Here is a 22,181-nt window from a genome sequence, read left to right as displayed (position 1 = left end):
GACACTGCCATTCCTTGAACTACGCCACTAGTGTGGTTAAAATACTTTTCACACATCGAGGTCCTTTTTCTGAATTCTATCATATTACACCCGAGGTGTGATCAAAAAAACTGCACCTAACAAGTGATTTACTCTCATGATGAGCTGTGTGACTCAAATGCCTAAAACCAAAAATGTCCTTCTCTTGTTTTACACCTTCCAGTGTACAAAATGTAATGGGATGAATGAAATGTGTTGTGGCTAGAATTACACGCCACCTCCACTGAATTATGTAACTGCAGCACAAACATTTTTCCTGAAACAGCTTAGCGTAACCAGTGGCGCTCCCAGATATTTTTCATCCGGGCGGCCAGATAGGGTTACTGAAAATCCTGGTGGCACACCAAAACTAAAAGCAAAAAATAAAATTCAGGACTTCAATTATGCTGTTAATGTTTATAGACTAGTTGAAAACTATGAGAAACAGGGAAAGTTAAGGAATTGCACACTGATATATTTTGGTTTCTGATATTACAGTTCATATCACTGATATGCATAGACTAATACTGGTAGTTTTAAACCTTTGAGTTCCACAACAATCCTGTTTTAATGTAAATGTATCTATACATATTAGGCCATTCATTGTTCTTCAAAAAGCTAATCATTTGTAAGGAACAAGTCTAGGGGAGATTTATGGGTACCGATAGAACCCATTTTCATTCAGATTTCTTGAAGTGAAACTTCAAGGGACCTATTTTCATATTGGCCATGCCAGCTGTTCCCTCACCAAAACTTACCCTAACTTTGGAGCATTATTTAGCCCCCTTCCTGACATGGTATACCACATGGTCAGTACCAATGGATGCCTTAGGTTATCTAGTTTCACAAGACACCACTACCTCCCCCGCCCCCCTTCTAGGGCACCACAGAGCGTAAACAGGTAACACAACTTCAATTAAATGACGTTAAGGCAAGTTTTCTGACAAAGAAAAAACAGACAATTGAAATTTTGCAAAAAAGTCAGATAATAGCACAAATTTTCTTTTCTTCCATGACTTGTAACTTAATCCAGGACATTACAGATTAAGGTAAGTGTCCAGCACCCTGACCACATTGTCTTTTCTTCCCATTGCGCTATTGTCGACACTCAGACTACCTGTTTCTACCCATGCCTCCTTCCCATAATCCTTAGTCCCTTAATTCCTTAATCCCACATAATCCTTTCATGGTGGGAAGATGTATTTCTCGCTCTGTTCATGCATGGAGCATGTATTTCCAACTGAAAACATAAGGCTCACTTTACAAAATTTCAGCAGACCAGGCTCAATCCTGTAATGTCCTACAAACCTAGACTCCAGTTTGCTATTGTCCCAGCCTGCCACAATTATATAACAGATAGATAGAGAAGCCAAAATAGCACAGTGGTAGAAGACTAGTGTGAAGGGATTAATCAGAAAAGGACAGTTAAATAATCTCTGAACTAGGAAACCAGGCTGCTGATACCTTTTCTTGTAATTATTTTATAACTGCTGTCTTGCAAAAACAATGTAGAACTACTAAGCGCAGGAGGCAAAGACAAAGTGATACACACTGTGCAGGGAGAAAGAGGATGATGCAAGAAACATCCTTGTGCTTTGTGGAAACTTCTAGAGAGGTCTTTTCTTTGCAGTAGGTTAAGTGGCTATTGCTAAGCCATATAAATGTTTTTTTTTTTAATTCACTCTCATTTCCTTGTTGTCCTACCATGCCAGATAAGAGGAGAATCTCTGGACTTGCAGCTCAGAGACCAAATCCAGTTCTGCGTACAGATTCCTTTTTCATGCGGCTGTACGTCACCTTACTGACAGTAGCCTGCCACACAATGTGCACAACCCATAGCAACACTAAAGTTAATCCAATGGTGCATTTCATTTCTATTTTCACTCGTTCTAGAAGCAAGGGGACCTCACGTAGCAGCGATGAGGAGAAAATGTCTTTATCCTCCTCCTCGGTGCAGCTTAGTGTATGCTTGAGAGCTGATGTGACTTCACCACTGCTGTCTTTCCATCTTCCATCTTTTCCCAGTTTGAAATGGGATCACTCTTGAGGAAAGCTGCCTCTTTCTACTCTGTAGGAGGCTGCAGAGATGTCACCCATTCAAAGTGCCATGGCTGATGGGAGGGGAGGTTTTATGAGAAGACAGCATCCGGCACAGAGAGCATGTGTGTGTTAGGGTGGCAGGGGGGTGGGGTAAAGGTATGTGTGCAGGCAGAAATACCATATGTAGCCCTAAGGGCTTGTCAGCTCTATCACCCTGACGTGCTTTTGAAATCATACATCTTAGGGAGGTTTAAGAGTGCAAATAAAACAATGGCAGCATCACAATAAATCCTTATCTTCAGTTACTATTAGAATAAGCTCAGCATTTTGGTTAAAGCACTTTTTTAAGATTAATTTGCTTTTAGCCATCATGTCGCAACTTAACTTTAAAATCTAACCTCTATAAATAAATGACAGCTTTTATTCACAAACTAAATATAATTTATTTAAGGGAATGAATTAAAAAAACAAAAAAACAAAATGCCATTTCTCTGCTCTGAGTCAGGCTTCAGTTTGCTTCAGCAGTTTTTCACTGAATAATACAAATCAATATTTGAAGCACATTACGTTTCAAGATGAGTTTCAAAAGATCAAGCTGAGAGAAATTGGGATTCATGTGTGCTATGGCTAAATCATCTTTAAAAGGTCCAGTGTGCAGGATTTTGGAGGACATATTGGCAGAAATGGGATATAATATAGTAAGTATGTTTTCTTTTATGTATAATCCTGAAAATAGGAACCGTGTTTTCGTTACCTTAGAATAAGCAGTATATACAGGGTTCGACATAACCCATGGCCCGATGGCCCGGGGCCAATCAAAAAGTATGTCGGGCAAGTTGACTGACAGGTCACAGGCCCGCTCGGGCCAGTTACGCTGTAAGGCTTTTTTTGTCAGGGGAACAACTCCAGCGGATTTTTATCCCACTTTTCTCGAGCCTTCAGTGGAGGGCACCTTTGGCTTTTTGGCCAAAGGTGCCCTCACCTTTGCTCGTGCATTGAAACACTGGAGGAGGGGGAAACGTGCCGGTGCGCTTGTGCGTCTCCACCAACGCGGACACCGCACACCGCTGCCACGCAGGTATATTTCTCTCCAACAAGCGCTCGCTGGCCAGTAAACTGGATGAACTTCAGCCACTGATGGTGAAAAACGGAGACTTTTCTACATCTGCAGTTTTGTGCTTCACAGAGATGTGGCTGTGTGGATTGATACCGGACCCTGCGCTGCAGCTGGCAGGCTTCCAACTCTTGAGCGGATCGTAACATGGAACTCTCCGGCAAAACTAAAGGTGGAGGTATCTGTTTTTACACTAACAGTGGCTGGTGTAATGACGTGACAGTGATCCAGCAGCACTGCTCTCCTGATCTGGAATCTTTTTTTCATCAACTGTAAACCTTTTTACTCCCCCCGAGAGTTTCATTCACTCTGGTCGGTGTTTACATCCCACCGCAGGCCAACGTGCAGGAGGTAGGCTACAGCACACGCTCGCCGACCAGATAGGCTACTGTGTGGAGCGGACTTCTTAGTTATTGTCCTTGGCGACTTTAACAAAGGTAACCTCACCCATGAACTCCCCAAATACAAACAGTTTATAAAATGTCCGACCAGAGAGAAGAATATCCTGGATCACTGTTACACAACTGTTAACAACGCCTATCACGCTGTCCCCCGCGCTGCACTGGGCCACTCTGACCACAACACTGTCCACCTGATTCCCTCATACAGGCAGAAGTTAAAGCTCTGTAAACCTGTTGTGAGGTCATCTAAGAAGTGGATGAGTACACAGAGGCTGTGACATCATACATCAGCTTCTGCGAGGACTGCTGTATATACCATCACGCACTACGATGAGGTATAATGGAGTTAAATGAAATGAAGTTAAATTAACTGAAGTTTTATAGACATTTTTTCTCTCTCTCTCTCTCTTTTTTACTTGGGCCAGTAAGAATATACAAGGGGCCAGTAAAACTCTGAACTACTGGCCCAGGGGGCCAGTGGGGAAAAAATGTTATGTTGAACACTGATATATCTATGTAAGGAGAGGGTCCTCATTTATAGGGATTGCTCTGTTCATTGCCATGTTTCAACAGCCGCCCAGAAAGGACAAACCAGACACTTGCTCTAGATAGGGCAATTCACATTTTCGCATCAGCCACTGTACATTAAAAGGCCCATCTGCGACAATCAGCATTGGAAAAACAATGATTTGTAATGTGAAAAAGGTTCATTCAGTGTTTTAACTGGTTTAAATCTGTTTGTTTTGGAGAGGAAGAGACTTCTGCAGATAATTCGGCTACCAGTAAAAACCTCCTGATGATCTGGATCTTAAGTTATCAGACAAAAAAGGTTAGTACACATTAGCAGGTGGTAGGTCAGCCGCCTGTCTTCGACATGCCAAAGAGCGTGGGAGAAACACTGATTTAAAACATAAAACCATGATTCAGTGTTTTTACAGGTTTTAATAATCTGGTCCATTTGATTTGGAGAAGAAGAGATTTCTGCAGATAATTCGGCTCCCAATAAAAACCTCCTGAACGATGAACATGGAAGGAATTCCCAACAGGAGAAGTATCAGCTAGCTTCAATCTGCAATCCTCACCACCAGTCACCACTAAACCTCCCTAAATCTTACACACTGGACCTTTAAATGGATTTTTAACAGTCATATAAAGTGAACTGTGAAAATACAGACAGGCAGAGCAACGCACATCCTCCAAAAATCCCCTCATGGTTACTTTATTAAGTTTTGGAAGATGGTTTCTTTCTTTGGGAACGGGCTATGCTTGTGCAGGCTTACACTGCATATCCTCCACACATCCTCCAAAAACCACCCCAGTCTTCTTATTTAATGATGTGGAGGAGGACAGCTTCCTTTACAGAGGTGGTAGTCTTGTATTGCCAGACCTATTTCCTCACGGCATTTTAGGAGAAAGGTCAGGCAGAAGAACATGTTATTATTAGATAACATGAAGAGGCCACGTCTGCGGACTGATCGTCACGGCATATGGTTCCTGAAATAAATTAAGATTACTATCGAAGCTGTATGTCCACTACAGAGTAGGATTTTTTATTGTTGTTGTAGTAGAAACAGGGAATAAAAATAGCAACTTGCAGATAGTACTGTAGGGGACAGTGGAAAGGAAGCAAAATGCAGAGTGAAAACACTCGGGCAGTGGGAGGCCGAGATGTCTACATCCTGGTTATGGATGTGAAAGTGGGACTTTTACTGAGAAACAAAAACTTTTTGAATGAGGTTTATTCATCATGGTCGCTCCTACTGGGGTCATTTACATTGTTTTACTACATTATTGCTGTTGCCTCCTGTCTACCAGAAATTACTTTAATATTTATAATACTTACATGCAACAGCAAATACTGACTTTTTGAGATTTTCGGGAAACATAATAAGGAAGCTGTATAATAATTAGCCAGAATCCATTCCTTTGTCCTGCAAGATCCATTTTTGCAATACAGTATCTGCTCATAGCAGCTAAAGCATGATTGATGTTTTTTTATGCTTATTTTTAAACTCACTCAAAGCATGCAGTTAAGGTTAGGGAAAGATCATGTTCGTGGTTAAATACTGAAAACCCCCACAGTGAACTGAAGCATAAAACGGTCTTAACTTTATCAATATTTAACCAAAACCATGATCTTTCTCCAACCCTACCTGAAGTGCCTTTGTTGCCTGAATCTAATCACATGCAGAGCTCGGGATGCAAACCCCGATCTCCGACCACATCCCTATAGGGTTTGAGCATCACAAGGGTAAAACTTCCTTCCCTTGAAAAATTATGCCACTGAACGTAATCTAGGAAGTGATTTCCTTTCATTATGAACGTATTAAGCAAATTAACAATATATAAACTGAACTTCTAGAGCTTTCTTGGGTTATGAGGCCTTAAAAGAAAACTCTGGTATTTTTTCATGCGCACCCTATTTTCCTATGTTTTTGTGTCTAAGTGTCTCCTGGGAACAACAGTTTTTGAAATGGGTTCAGCATTGAAGGCTGCAGCCAGCAGCGGCAACACAGACTGCGATGTAACCACCGGGGTCATGTGCGTCCCGTCAGTATACGTCCATTAAAAATATTTTGGTTTGCCACTAACAGGCTCAGATAGTTAACATGAGTGTCTTATAACACTACAGAAAGGACTCTACAGAGAAATTAAACATTTTCTGTGCCTTAAGCTTTTTCTGATCTGTTTTGTGTCTGGGTTTTGCTTGTTCTGAAATCTTGACTTTTGACTTTTTCACATTGTCAAAATCAGCTAAATATTCAGCCATCTATATAGATAAGCATAACATAGTAATATATTACTTATTACTTGTTGCTTTTTTTAAAAGTAATATTACTCTACTTATTACTAGCTGCCAAAAGTAATTTGTTACACTAATGTTACTCATTATATTACTTTTCGTTGCACCTCACAAATTAGTAATTGTGTTCTTTTTCCTTGAAATTCAGACTTCACATGTGCTCCTCTGTGAGGTGTATTTCCTGGAGCTTTCCTTTGTTGTGCTGGTGGTCATAGTAGGTGTTTCAGACTGGGGGGGTTTGGGGTCATGTTTTCACAGTGGAAAGAATCTTAGTAGCACTAAAGTTACTTGGAATAATCATATTCTTGTCATCTTTCCTCCTGACAAAATCAAAGTAATGGGAATATTTACAGCTATCTAAGGTAAGCGTTTCCATCTTCCAAACTAGCTTGCTGCTTTGTGACAGGCATGCACAGCTCAACGATTACAAAAATGAATCCGATGTTGTGATGTTGTATTTCAAGTCAGTTGGGCGGCGACAACAAAATTAACATTGTAATGAGTTATTTGGTTTTGGAGTAACTGCAAAATTATTACTGAAAATTTATCAGTAATTAGTTACACTACTCTTTACTGGAAAAAGTAATAATACTGTTTAAGATTTGTTCAGACAAAAAGTAAGGTCTCATTCAGGTGAATTTTTCACTTGACTGTTTGTTTTCCCTTACACTTTGTATGCAGTGGTGCCACCTGCACAATTCACTTTTTATTCTGCCTGAATACACAATTAGATTTTAAGGTTAAAACAAAGAAAATTAAATATCAGCAGCAGTCACCAAAGGGGCTGGACAACATCCTTTACAAGGCATTTGAGTACAAAAGAAGTTGCTCCTAGTGATGAATTCTAAGAAAGAAGAGTTGAGACTAGGTCATAAGGTGAAAAACTTTTAAGAGTAGTGAGGAGGACTTTTAAGGGGCCTCAGAGTTCCTTAAGTAGAGGAAAAAAGGCTGAATGACAAAGAGGAAGGAGAAATATCCTCCAAACGCTGGATGACAGGGAGTAAATGAAATGCTACAGATTAGATCATGCAGGGATGATGTCTGTGGTAGATGGCATTAGAGATATGCTCACCTCTGCCACCCAACGCAATAACAATATAACGCCAGAAATGAAAGTGATCACAACACGAAGATATTTGGCAACTGGAAAGATGCAACAGTGCAGCAGTGATGACCTGTGTCTGTCTCAACCTTACATCAGCAGTGATCATACTAACAATGACACATTCAGTTTTATATTACAACCCAGTTTACAGAATTTCCACTTGGTATCCGCACCTTGCACGTTCGCAAAAAGACAACCAATCAAATCTGTTAAAAGAATGTGTAGGTAAAAATTTCTGTCACAAGTTGCCCTGAGAACTTTCCTAAATCACTCCTAAGCTAAGACTCCTTGCAAGAAATTTTTAGGCTAAGTTAGGGAGCTCTCTGAGAGTCTTGTCAGAATTAGGAATGCACCGAATATTCGGTAACCCAATATATTTGGCCGAATATTGCAAAAAAACACACATTCAGTATTCGGTAGAATAAGTGAAAAGCAAGGCTGAATAATAGCGGCGTGTTTTGATAACGCAATCAAACAGCGTGCGGTGACGGACAGAGTAAAATGTCGGCAGTGTGGCGATATTTTACTTCGTCCGTCACCGCACTCACATTTGCGACTAAAAATAGTTTTGTGCGAGCAAAATAAATCATTCAGCACGCTGTGTGAGTACAGATTTCAACCAGCAGCAGAAACGAAAGGCGAATCCCGCCGGTTGTGAGATGAACGGAGGTCACAGACACAGACAGGAATGTATTCCTGTCAAATACAGCAGCCATAGTGCTTCGCGGCGCAAGATAAGGCTTACCGGCGACGGAGAAGTCCGGCTCCAATAATTTCCTCTTCTTGGCGTCATGACTGCCCAAAAGTACCTGGACAACCGAGCCGTGGCGGCACACAGGTATGTGACATGTCAGAGGAGAAATGAGCCGTTCACATTTCTCTCTTTGTGGCAGATAACGGTCCACAAACCTCACCGCACTTTAGGGACCGTTCGTTACTTATGAAGGGACTGTTCTTTACTTAAGAAGGGACTTGTCAGGGGAGGAGGGTGGCTGGTTGATTTTTATTTTATTTATTTATTTTGATCCCCCCTATGTTAATCACTTATTGATGCTGTTTTTGAAGTATGAATAAGTCAATAAGTAATTTATTCCTTTGAAATATCATTGATGTATTATAGAAAAGTGATTTATCTTTTTATAAATGACAAAAGGCACATCTGCCTCATTTTCGCTGTGGTATCGTGATACTACTCAGAACCATGATATTTTCACTGGTATCGTACCATGGGTCCCAATTTTGGTACCGTGACAACACTAATCTGGAGGGGGTTCATCTGCAAAAACTAATGAAAAACAAAATAACGGCATTTGGTATTCGGTACTCAGTATTCGGCCAAGTGTTTAAATTTATTCGGCTTCGGCCACAAATTTTCATTTCGGTGCATCCCTAGTCAGAATGTTTGTGAATACGGCTCTTGATCTACTTTTTCTGGCCACATATACATGTTTCATCTGCTTAGAAATGGAGGCATTATTATCACTGTATATATCATTATGATATATCCTCCTTCAGTAGCTGGTCAGATCTGCTCTAATTAGCGAGCTTACTTAATTTGTTTTGACAAGGTTACTTTCACTGTAACCACCACACTGTATTTTGGTTGATTATAAGATACTGTAAGCAATGCTGAGACCTGGAAATACACAATGATTCACACACACGACAGCTAAGATCCTCAGTAATTAAAAACCAGAAAAGTCTCTTAAAGTTTTTCCCTAAAGTAAGTAGCCATGCAGAGCACATGCTTGGACAGATGCACACATGCATACTCACAGCCCTGCGGAAAGAAAAGGAGTGGCTGCATTAAGGGCTTTATTTACTCATTTTTAGCCACGCTTTACTATGCCCGCCCCTCCCAGGCTCTCCCCCAAGAGGCTGCCATTAATTCAGCACAGCCCTCTCAAAGCTTCATCAATGTTAATCAGAGCTAAGCATAACATTAGATTCCCCTCAGCTACTTTGAAAAAAGGCTTGTAGGCGTATGTATATGTGTACAGCTACGGTATGTTTGTTTGTGTAAAAGTGTATGCTTAAGGAGGTGGCCCAGAAACATCAGTTACACCGTATTGTTGCAACATGCTGTCTATGTTTTGTGTATACAGGTAAATAATGACCCTTTCTTGAAGAAAATTGTTCACATTGTCAAACCAGAGGTTTTTTGGGAAAAAATGTTGGAAAGGTCAGCACTAGCAGGATCTAACATCCATTACGAGTTGGCAGCAAGGTTTTGAAATGTAATGCACTAAAGAGAAGAAAATTAAATCATTAAAAATAAGTAAACAGTCAAATGTTTTTCATGTTGAATCTACATAAAACATTTGTCTCTTCTGAAAAATATATGTTTTGAATTTGTTTGTTTTTTTTTAACGCTTTTTTTTTGCATATTGCCAAAGTCAAAATATGTATTACTTGATTAAAGGGACATTTTAATACCAAATTAAGAATACATATATTTCCTCTTAACTCTAGATTGTTTTGGTGTGAGTGTTGTAGATATCAGCTATAAGATGTCTGCCTTCTCTCCAGTATAATGGAACTACATGGCACTTGGGTTGTGGTGCTCAATGTGCCAAAAAAAAACAAAAACATATGTAATCTCAACAGCAATGTCTTTCCAGAAATCATGACCCCTTTACTCAAGATAATCCATAGACCTTGCTGTGAGCAGTTTCATATAGGAATTATTTTCTTTTTATCAAACTACACCCACTATCCCTGTAAACACTCAAAAGGAAGTGCGCATCTAGCTAACTTTGCACCACTAAGCTAGCTAACATCACAGCGCAGCTAAGGAGAACAACATTAATGTTAAAATCTCGTGCTGTCATGAGCATGAACCTCTTGTTCATGAGTACTTGCACGCTTCTTTCTGCGCAGTGATACAGTTGGCAAGTGTAGCTTGGTAGAAAGAAAATAGTTCCTACATGAAACTGCTCACAACAACTGGAAAGAGAAATTGCTGATGAGTTTTTCAGATGTTGTGTTTTGGAACTGTAAGTACAAGTTGAGCGCCATCTAGTTCTGCTATATCGGAGAGAAGACAAATATCTCTATGGCCGATATCTCCAACTAGGCAACACACACCAAAATAATCACGATAAATAGCATCACAGGTAAGAGGAGAAATGTATGTATTTTTGATTTTGGGCTGAACGGTCCCTTTAAATGTGTGACTGCTTTCTTGTTAGTTGTGCTTGTTCTGAAAAATCCCTTTGAGCGGAGCCCATAATATCCATGTCAACCAAAATATGTGAAAAAACAGAATCATAGTCATAATATATATACAAGCCCCTCAACAAAATGTGCCCTTACCTGCAACACTGCGCTTTGGTCAAAGTTGTATGCACTAGGCCGTCCCTCTAGGGTGGAGAAAGCCACGTTTCCTCCAGTGAGGGGAGAGATATCACTGAACTCATCTGTACATAAAGCAGTCTGCTCATCATCTCCTGGGCGAATGAAACCCTTGGCATTCTTCCCATAGGTCTTCTTACAAGAAGCGCTGTAATACTGGTAAGGCAACCAGGGCCCATCCTCTTCTGTGCGCTTGTAGATGGCGAAGCTCTCCGGCCGACTGGTGTAGAATTTCAACCGTATATAGGTTATCTCAAAAGCCTTCCCTGTGGAACACAGATATGATTAGCTCTGAATGGGATCATTGAAAGAATTACTGTTAGAACTAAATCCATTGTAGTTACACACTTAGATCAGGGCTGGTTACGTAAGAGACAAATACTGTGGGGTGATAGTTTAGGGCCCAGGAGCAAATGGGGGGAAAAAGACATAATTGCATTATAGACAGAAGGAAAACAATGGGGGATAGGCTTAATTTCCCGTGCCTCTATGCAGGGTAAATGAATGTCATTCCTGCAGGAGTAGAAGAATACCCAGGATTATTTTCTCATTATCCAGATTATAATAGGCCCCAGAAGTGAAACATAGGTCAAAGGGAAAGAGACAAAAACGTCTTTTTTTCTCCTTTAACGTTAGATGAGGCCAGTGAGTGCAAAATCACATTAGGGAAATCTGCCTGTATGTCGAATCAATGGTTCAAATGTAGTCTGATGCAACGTTTAAGGTGCGACATGAAAGCTACAGATCCAATCAATAGAAAAGTGATTGGTCAAACATGCAAAACACTAATGAATGTCATGAGAGGCTGAGTAAGGCATAGAATTAAACATATCATTGACTTACTGATAAATCTAAGCCAAGGTTTTAGAGGTACATCAGTCATTTGGTGGCATGGGGAGAAACAGATAAAGAAAAGTGAGACTTTTCAAAGATTTGTATTCCCCCTAAAAACAGTGATTCGACTTCAATCTGTGAAAAAAGGGAAAATGGGTTTCAGAGCACAATCTCATCTGGAGGAAGATCCGCAGCAAACGAGGAGATATACCGTACTCAGATTTCCATTTGAGTTGGTGCTGGGGGATTTAGCAGATCCTACTAAGGTGCGCTGTAATTGGTGTTGCATTGTAACTGAAAAAATGTCTGTAAAGTAATTTTTGAAGGTGCATAATAAGTAGACAGATGGGTCTCACAGGTACATGTTTAATTAAATGAGAGGAAAGGTTAGGAAGGAGTGCATTTTGGCATCTTTTTTTTGCATACTGCATACTCAGATGGCTTGAATTAATGGTTACTTCATAATGTTTCCTGTGTGGAAAACTGCAGTGCGAAAGGCACTGATTTGCAACTGCTGTTCTTATTTGGTTTTGTTGGAAAGTTGACATCCTCTTGCCTAATCTCAGAGCAAACAGGGAATCAATGCTTCTTTTTGATTGAGTGGTGTCATTTCGGCCCATTGTTTACTCACTGTGGACACTTCAAACAATAATCTTGGAGCCATATCACGGAGGCTTGCAGAGTTATATTTCCTGAATATGAACACACACTCACAATCTGCCAAATGTTGTGCAGCGTTACAGGGGATTAACTGGGCAGACACAAACTGAAGTCATATTGAGACCACAGTGAGAAGTAACATGTAAAAACTCTCTTAACAGGCTACTCATTGCACTCTTGGGCATTTTTTTTTCTACATCATTAGATACTAAGTCTTTGCAGCTCTGCACATTCATAGAAGGATGCCATCCACTGGTACAGCCATAATGACATCTGTTGCTTTTTTTCTGCCAAGTCAGATCTAGGCATCTCTGTCTCTTGTCTCTGCAGCAATCTCTAATGGTATCTTTCCTTAAGCAGGCCTAAGATCATTTAGCTTTCATTTACTCCCTGCATGAGGTGAGCTCGGCCCTGCTGGGACTGAGGCAAAAACATAAAAGAGGCAGAAGATGAAACATTTGTTGGATATCCCCTGTGATGAAATGCACACTAATTGCAAAGGATATTCGTATGTTGTTATGCATAATGTTTAATGATTCGTGATCCATCGTCTTTCAGGAATGCAAACTTTAAGCATTCATTAGAGTTTATGTGGGCACAAGAGAGAGGGGGTTTAGCTATTGGATCTTTACCAAACAAAGTGATGCATATAACAGAAAATATCTATGGATAAAACACACCCTAAGATAGAAGTCACACATTTAGGTCCAATCCTATTTCTTATTTTTACACCTACATCTCGTTTTCATGTGCCATCTTGTCCCTTGGGACAGAGGCACAAGGCATAGTGGTTGAAATCTCCCCACCCAAAAAATGGGACAACCCTTCGAGACCCTACTATGTCATTTGTAGTCATTGATGCTGGCGTTTACGAAAACAGGCACAGCAAACATTAAACAGGTGTTGACGGACATTGTGAACATGCCATCTTCTGCTGTGGTGATTTCTCTTGCGTGGGCTATAGAGTGCAGCAGGGAGTTGGCCAACACAGAAGTTAACATGGCCAATGGGAAATTGTAGAAAATCAATTCTGGGCAAACAAAAGTTTCTGATAAGTACATTTTTTGTTCAGCAAGATAATCTTCACAAATGAAGACCACTTTGATTATTTTTTAACACTAAATGCAACTGCCAAAAGTTAAAACAAACATTATGCTATAAACAATTCACACCGTGGTTGCATGACTTCAACGTCGCCACCACAACAAGGCTGTAAGGCTGTGTTCGGCATGATAACATTCTGTAGTCTCATTTTTTTTTTTTAAAGATATTTTTTGGGGCTTTGTAGCCTTTAATGTATAGAACAGACAAGCGTGAAGGGGGAGAGAGAGAGGGGGTGACATGCAGCAAAGGGCCACAGGCTGGAGTTGAACCCGGGCCGCTGCGGCAACAGCCTTGTACATGGGGTGCCTGCTCTACCACTAAGCCACCAGCGCCCCCATTCTGTAGTCTCATTTAGCTACTTTTTTGCAACAGTCTATTTTTAAGATGCATAAAATTTAGGATTGGGGTATATTTTCTGTCAAAGAACAAATGTGAAAGTCTCTTGAGCTTGTGTTAACCACAGTTCATGTTTCAGACATCTCACCAAAAACCCACTGACTTCAAGATGATGGACACATTGTCCCTAAAATGTTCTAGGTCTTAGGACTCATTCCAGCACCACTCTATCTTTTGAGGTTGTCACGACACTAACCATTTGTTCAGAACTTAGGTTTTATGATACAGATGGATCAAACAAGTCATTAAATAAAACAAAGAAGACTGCTTCATTTCCAGATCACTAGAATTACTCTCTGTGCTAAAGTTAGCAACCCATGCTCCTCCCCTGCTAGTCTGCACTGTTATTGGAGGAGGGATAACAAGGAAATTCCAGGTGTCAAATGACATTAGGGGGGCGCAACATGGAAATATATAAAAATGTGGGACTGTCATGCACAAATTAGCATCAACTATGCAACGTTTAGCTAGCTCGGTACCAAGACATTGGCATACTAGCAATTTATTGTGCTTGTTAGAAAGAAAAGGACCATAATCCATATAAATGGCATTAAACTACTCGGAATTTTTAAATCCTTATTAACAAAAAGAAAAAAGAAAAAAAAAGAAAAAAAAAAACAGTTTCTTTTGTTGCTTGTAGAGCCATTTTGCCGATGATTTCTCTTTACACTAGGTTTGGAGTGATCCTCTGAAAAACCTCCGTTTGGAGGGCCATGTAGCCCTAACACTTTGGTCCACCCCTCTATCCCAACAAGAATCAGGACACCCTGCCCCTATACATGAACATGCAAAACCGAGGGGTTAGTGCCAAGTGGTAGGGACAAGGGGTGTATTGGGATTGGGCCTTATTCTTACAGTTTACCCAGTTCAGTTGGAAGCAGAAGGTCTTTGAGCAGTGAAAATTAAGACAAGTTTGGAAACACAGTAAAACAGCCTGGTGTGACTTTATGGGGCTGATCCAGAATCTTTTGTCACTACAAAATCCAACCAAAGCTGTTCATGTTGTGCACAGGCACACTAATAAAAATACTATTAGGAAGCAGACTTTAAGAGTAAAGGCTAGGAACTGCAGAAATACAGCATCTGACCCTACACTGAGTCATTAGTGTCAACTTAACCCAGCTGCTCTGGATCGAGACAGGCTGAGACTAAACTCACCACAAGTACTGTAGACTCAATATTTACAATCTATTTACTCCAAGTTTTTTTTTTTTTTGTGATCAGCAAAGACACGGATGAGCGGATTTATCTTGTAATCATGCTGCGTCTCGAAGTTTCAAATGAAATAGAAAAGAACAGGCTCTTATGTAGAAATGTGTCTCATACGCACGCCAATAATCTGGCTGTGAGAGCATCATGCCAACTGTGGCAGACTTTTTATCATTGTTTTACATCTGAAACAGGATGTTGCTCGGCTTTGACGGCACAGAATGAGAACCAGCTGCAGACATCAATGTGTGCAGTTGGAATGTGTGTGTGTGTCTCACCAAGTCTTTGTGGGAAAAACCTGACCCCAATTCCTTACCAGTAAACCGCCCAGCGTTTTCTTTTTTCTCCCCCCTTCTTCCTCATTATGTTTTGTTTACTCCCCTTGAAGCAGCCCGACTCCCCCTCTTCTTTCTACTCTTCCTCAGAACCACTCTGACCTGGCTGCAATATGTGTCCCTGCATCCTACTGCTGTGTTTATCATCCCAGCATTTGCCTGTATACCCTTCAGAGAGAGCCTGTTTTGTTTGGAGAGGCAAAAGAAAACAGTAATGTCGAAGACACCCCCCACCGGCAACCCAGATGGATCACAGAGTGTTCATATGGACCAAAGGGATGCCACACATACAAAATTTAGGGATTTTCAGACAGTGACATCAAATTGTGTGTTGTAATCATCCTTTAAGAATGGTAGAATAATTCAAAAGCATCAGCTCTAGAGAAACACATGTTTGGGAGTAGTGCAGAAAGGGGCAAAAGGTCAATTTAGTCTGAGGGAGACAGACATGTGGGTGTTGGGATTGTTTGAACAACAACAAACCCTCCAGACAACGCCGAACATACCTCTGCAGCACAGAATATGCCGCCTTTTTTCCAGGAAAAGAACTAGCCTGAGATTACAAACAACAAAGCCTCAAAACACAGCCAGACATCTACTTGCTATTGGAAATCAATATTCTCCATTTGATAGAGGCACTTCTTGCTTTCAGAGCATGTGATTTATCAGTTCGTCTATGGTCAAAGTGCTGACATTTTCAGCGTCTGTCATCATGTTGCCCCTGTCTCTTGTTCCTTTGAAGAAGAGCTTTTTGAAGGGGATCGCCCACTCCACCTACAGAGGAGAGAGGGAGGAGATCTGGTGTGTCAAGGAAATTTCGAGTTTTGAAAAGGAACCGTCTTTGCTGACTGATTGCTGAAAGTCTAAATACACAAATAGGCTATACACAGAGGATATATGTAGGCCTAATTACAGTGACTCTAACCTTAAGTATAGTGACTGTAATCAATGGTGACACACAGAATAGAGAACGTGAAACTGATACTGGTTTTTGTTTTTCTTTTGGACAATGGGGGCCATCTTGTAAGGACTGTGCTGTTTTATCTGTGCATGCTATAGTCTCAACCTGAAGTTTCCCTCGTCTCTTTATAATTATAGTTATAATTTATAGGCTTGTTTGAGGTGAGCCAGGCCTGTGCAGATTCGATCACTTTTGCGTCCAACTTCATCCCAACTTGCTCTGACGTATTACAAAAGTGGACAGCGATAACCTCACGATAGCGAGGCGGCCGCAGTTTTTAGAGTTGCTCTCCATTAACTGCAAGACCCAGAGCATGATGGGAAACACCGGGCTCTCACCTGATCTACTGTAACATCTGATTGGTTTAGATGCTGACTCAACATATGACGTTTTGGATAAAGTTTTCATTTTTGTTAAATTTCAAAATTTTATTTGTCTGATTTGAAAGTTTATTCTGTAAACAGAAAACACGTGGTGAAGTTTAGTTGTCAGTGACTAAATGCATTCATTATAAACTATATGTCGTCTACTATATATTAACATTGGACTGTTTTAATTGTTGAAGTATTTAGCAACGCAAAGACTTGTGGTCAGTGGGATGTGAGGATTCTTAAGATAACATCTGTACAGATGTAAAGCCCCGCCCACATCTGACTGATCTTTAATGAAAGTTGTTGTCTTGGTTTTTCTTTTTCCTCTAAAAATATTAACCTAATAGTCAGACACAATTTATTTAGCCTGTGTAGTTGAGGGGACAGGTCTGCTCTGCAGTAGCCAACTGATAGGATGCTGATTTACATGAGAATTCATGTAAAATGGAGATTGAACCATGAACAGAAACTACAGATCGCCAGTCTATCATTACTGAAACAACTGGAGACTGAGAACAAACTGATATATGGGTCTGAACACATTTTTAATAAATACTCATCATATCGGACAGGATGTGTGTATCTGTGACTTCCTGTACGGACTGAAGGCTGCTGGAAAATGTCGGCAAAGTGACAAACGTCACTGCAGCCTTTTATTACCGCCGCCTGCACTCGTCCACTTTACAGGCCAAGCTCATCTCGAAGGGGCCTAATATCTTTTAACATCTTTACCATTGTTTTCAATTCCGTTTTAAACTTTACTGATTTGGTTAACTCTCAATAGAGAGTCTAAAACACACAGAGTATGCCACATCAACGTTAGACAGACTGGGCTACTAGCTAACGGCATTAGCTGACGTTGCTAACATTAGCTAGTTAACATGGTGTAGCATTTCGCAGCTAACAGCTGAAGAGCTATTTCCTTCAGGAGTTAGTGGACGCCACAAAATAACGCCGAAAAGAAATATTGGTGAAGATGTATATTGGACTTACATTCGCCAGGTGGCCAGAAACGTGACTCCAAAGAAATGATAATGTCGCTCCGTGTCTGCTTGGAAGTGTAAACCGTTTGCAATCAAGTTCACCTGTCGACTTCAAATGTGATGATTACGCTGTGCTGTGTTTACAGTTTGTTTTCGCTGCCCCCATGTGGCCAAAAATGTTATTGCAGGTTTATTATGATATTTAACTATAGCTATATCTGTTTGAAACCTTTTAAATTTACTGTTATTCAGAAGATTTCTGCTACCAGTTAAATTGCTACAACTAATCTAGTTACTTTTTAAATTTTAAATTGTCCCCTACATGTGACCTATGTCTTGATTCTTAGAGGACAGCTGAACAGGGTCCAGTCCACAGACAGTATGAGTATCCATCCATTCACAATTTGTATCCACGTATCCAGAGAAGGTGGAGTTTATCCTAGCACACATTGAGCAAAATCCAAGTACAACCTGGACAAATCACCATTATACCAGCATCAGTCGAAGATGGGGAAAAAATTCCTATGTAGGATTGTTTTTCTGCCAACACGTGAGCACACTGTGTAAGCAGTTTATTATCAACCGACATACATTTCCATTCAATTGCATCACTTTGAGAAAAATGAGAAAAACAAAGGAACATTATTCACTGTGATGGATCACCTCATCTATTTAGCAAGTGTCAATTATCTGGAAGTTGATTTTAATACTGTCAAGTTTTCCAAAGACATGCTACAGCTTTATGTTGAATACAGGCAGAGTTGAATTTAATGAATAGTTTGACATTTTGGGAAATGTACTCATTCAATTTCTTGCCTTCTTAGATAAGAAGATTGATAACCCGACAATGTATGCTGTTTGTCATTTGCAGAGCCAGAGGAGAGTTTAACCAAAGAGAGACAGATTAAACAGTGTGGGAAATGCTGATTTCAACCTCTAACTGAGAATAAATTTAATTTGTTAGATGTACTTGTTACAAAAATATTATTTTTCCATTAGTATTTAATTAGTATTAATTCAGTTTTATAATGAAAAGGGGGCCCACAGCAATATTCTTCAAGGGGGGCCAAATTCCTGTGTACGCTCTTGCTGAGACCCTTTGTGACACACCCACCCACACACGTACACACACGCACACACACACACACACACACACACACACAGCTCAGCAAATAAATGGAAGTGGGAAAGGTAATTTCATAGAAAAAGATTTGTATTAATGCTTTGTAACATTAATCGCCACAATTTAATTCAGTTAAAGTGACAAATGTGCTCTGTTACTTTATTTCAGCAGTTTTGCACAGCATGGTAATGGGATAATGATGCTAATGGCTCAAGCTGGTCTCATAAAATTTTGTGAAATGAGGAATGTCTTCAAAGGCAAATATGTACGCAGTGTACAATAAGTGAGTCAAATGCATTTGCTCAAAGGAAAAGAGTGCGTGAAGAAAGCAACCCTAAAAATTTGTATTAGTAACGCAGGAATAATACAGCGTGGTAAAGGTGGTGCATGGTTATATATTTGCTTTGAACTGTGAAGACCCAGGTTCTGTTCCAAGTGAAGTGAAGTATAATTATTTAAGCTGATGGGATTTCACATTTTACCACAAACAAACCCCAACCTTAAACATTTATCTGACCTGATCTTACATTTACCCAGCCTATCCTTATGCTAACCAAGGAATAGTTGGCACAGATATGTTATGTGCAGATGAGTAACTATTATTTGAGTTTTTCAAGTGCTGTACAAGAGAAACAAATGAAACTACTGTGACAGAATCCACTTCATGCTCGAGAAACATTTTGTTTACATAATTTGTGCCAACAACAAGTCATTTGTCTTCAAGAGTTTGTGTAATTTCACAAAATATTATGAGATATTGCAGTTATTATCCACTTCTTTCCCCCAAATCATTATGCCACCCTTTTCACACACTTCCTCAACAATGCATTTGTGCCTTTTCCTGTGTTAAAAGTTTTATCAGCACTAACTCCTAATCAAATGTTGCACAAGTTCCAAAAAAATCTCTTGGCTACTTAATATGTTGCTGGTCTAAATTGATCCTGTTGTTTTGGTATTTAGCTGTAATTTGTTGGATACACTTGAGCTTTGACTGTAATTGTGTTTACTATAGGTGAATGTTTCAAAAACTCCAAAAGCTAAACTTAGTTTAAAACACATTTCTGAGTGATTTCTCTCCAAAAGTTTTGTAAAACTTTCTCCAAAGTAAAGGGGTAATGTGCATAATGTAAAGTGACAGTAGACCTGCTGACCAAGTCTTGGCTTGCAAAAGTGACTCTGGCTGGGGGGTTAATGACATATACCTCCCTTGGAAGTCAGGGTATCTTTTGAATTCTAGATGTATTTTATGGTAATGCCTAGCTAACTTCAGCTGGTCCACCTTTCCTTATCAAAGTCTTATTTCTGCCAAACTTACTGACATTTCCTGGAATCTCTCTGAAAAATATAATAAACAGTATATTTGTTGTGGTAAATCCTTACAATCGCTGACATGAAAACACTAAAGTGAGCCTCTAGCAAAAGATTAATGCTGAATTTGTAATGTAATACAATGTGAAATGTGGATTTCAAGCTAAAATGATTACATAAAGCTTGATTTCTGGCCCTGGCCTGGTCCAAATCCTGCTGGAAACGTGTCTCTGAGAGCTGTGTGTCTTGGCCCAAATCAAACCTTAAAAAAAAAGAAGAACCCTGAGTTGTGACTGTATTATAGCAGCCAGATTCGGATGGGTTCATCACTAATACTCCATGGTTGTACGTGGGCTGAATGTAAACATAGGCCAACACCGAACCATCACTCAGTTGCTATCGAGGCATGTCTGATGCAAGTGTGTGTCCTCGTCATCCACTTTAAATCCGACCAAATTCTCAGACATGCCCTTGTGGCTATGTGCTAACAAACACTCCAAGTCTAAGCCATGTCTGGGCCAAAGTGTTCTTTATGAAGACAGCTCAAAGCTGGGACTGAATAATACAAATCATGTGTTGTTAAGCGCAGCTGTTTCGTATTAAAGATTTCCCCATCAGAGGGCTCACAGTGCAGAAAATAATGCATCATGATACTTGCTGCACAGAAAAGAAAAGTGGAAAAAGTGATGAAACCTTGACTCAACTGGTGTGAGGTCGACTAACATGCATTGATCTGAAATCCCATCACCACACTCTTAACACTGGAAACCATCTGCATTCAGCGGAGCGCTAAATCTATTACTGATATTCATATTCTATTCCTGGACACAGCAAATGCAGTGCACACATGAAAAGCTTTCAAGCACTTTAAAATGAAATGGGACATTATATACAACATTACAGGAACAGACACCATAATTGAACCCTGAGGACACACATGCTTGACCTAGATCACTCAGCCTGGCCGCAAAGTACACTGAAAGTTGAGGAAAGTCAAACCAAAGAATTCTGGGGTCAGATAGAATGAAGGATCTGCTGCTGTGCTCTTACCAAGGTGCAGGGTGAGGTTGACAGAATTGGGGTGCTGGATACCATAGTACATGGACTGGCTCTGCCACCATGTGGGCTCCTCGTTCCTGTTGAAGTCTGTCAGGAGGCTGGCGTTGTGGCTCAGCTCTGGGTCCGAGGCGTCACAGAAGTGGCATGAGCGCGTCGAGCCGGTCTGCATGCAGTAGTCCTCACGTGGGGAACCGCATACATTTGATGCCACCACAGTGCGATTGAAAGCAATGTTTTCAAACTTGGGCATGCAACGGCTTTGGGTGCCTTCCTCATCATAGCAGGAGTCCATTGCGGCCCAAACATAGAGGTGGCTGCATGGGTAAAGAGAGAGTAGAAGGGCCAGGAGGAGAGAGCTCACAGAACAGGATGCATCCATGTCTACAGGTAGTTAAAATTACATTTACACCTCACACACAAACTTTCACATTCATGCACTCTGTTGCAAAAACGCATGAAGACCCTGACTTGAGAGAAGTAATCCAACATCAAACACTGAGTCCAGACTGAGAGCTTTGTTTGTCTACTCTCTCTGCTCTGCCTGTGGTGAGTCTCCAACATATGTTCTCCCTCTGTGGAGTGGAATGAAGTTTGTGCAGGAACTCCTCTCATCAGGGGTAGCATGAGACAGACAGGAGGGACAGGGGTGGGGGCTGGAGGGTAAAACAGTCCATAAAAACTTCTCCACCTGCTGGTCAACACAAGCACCGCACCACCATTAGCCTCAGATGGAAAGCAGACCTGGGTAAAAGAATCTCATTTGACCAGAAAAACACATGCTATAACAACTTTAAATAATAGTGCAGCGAAGTTGTTACACCTCTGGGCATTGAGGTTGTGAGTGCCGAAGCACCTGCATTCACCATTTACAGGAATGCACAATATCATCGATATGGTGATAAATGTACTTGGCGGTAGGCCCCACAGCAGGACATTGTGGTAAATGCTGACTGTAGTGATTCACAGCAGAAGACTAGAGGTGCTAAAACCGTCTGGAATATTT

At 40.5% G+C, this 22,181-nt stretch overlaps 1 protein-coding gene across 1 annotated transcript in view; it reads right to left on the bottom strand.

The window, feature by feature from the left end:
• Nucleotides 1–21,752, bottom strand: part of lamc3 (laminin, gamma 3) — a 171,943-nt gene extending 150,191 nt beyond the window's left edge. The window contains exons 1-2 of the mRNA XM_033646979.2: nucleotides 21,170–21,752; nucleotides 10,797–11,101 (exon numbers count right to left, since the gene is read on the bottom strand). Of these exons, the coding sequence (XP_033502870.2) occupies nucleotides 10,797–11,101; nucleotides 21,170–21,557 (693 nt within the window). The 5' untranslated portion in view covers nucleotides 21,558–21,752. The remainder of the gene's footprint in view (nucleotides 1–10,796; nucleotides 11,102–21,169) is intronic.
• Nucleotides 21,753–22,181: the final 429 nt, after the last annotated feature.

This window comes from Epinephelus lanceolatus, chromosome 19, assembly GCF_041903045.1.
Source record: "Epinephelus lanceolatus isolate andai-2023 chromosome 19, ASM4190304v1, whole genome shotgun sequence".
In the NCBI taxonomy this organism is placed as follows: domain Eukaryota; kingdom Metazoa; phylum Chordata; class Actinopteri; order Perciformes; family Serranidae; genus Epinephelus; species Epinephelus lanceolatus.
This window is presented reverse-complemented; position numbering and strand designations above follow the sequence as displayed.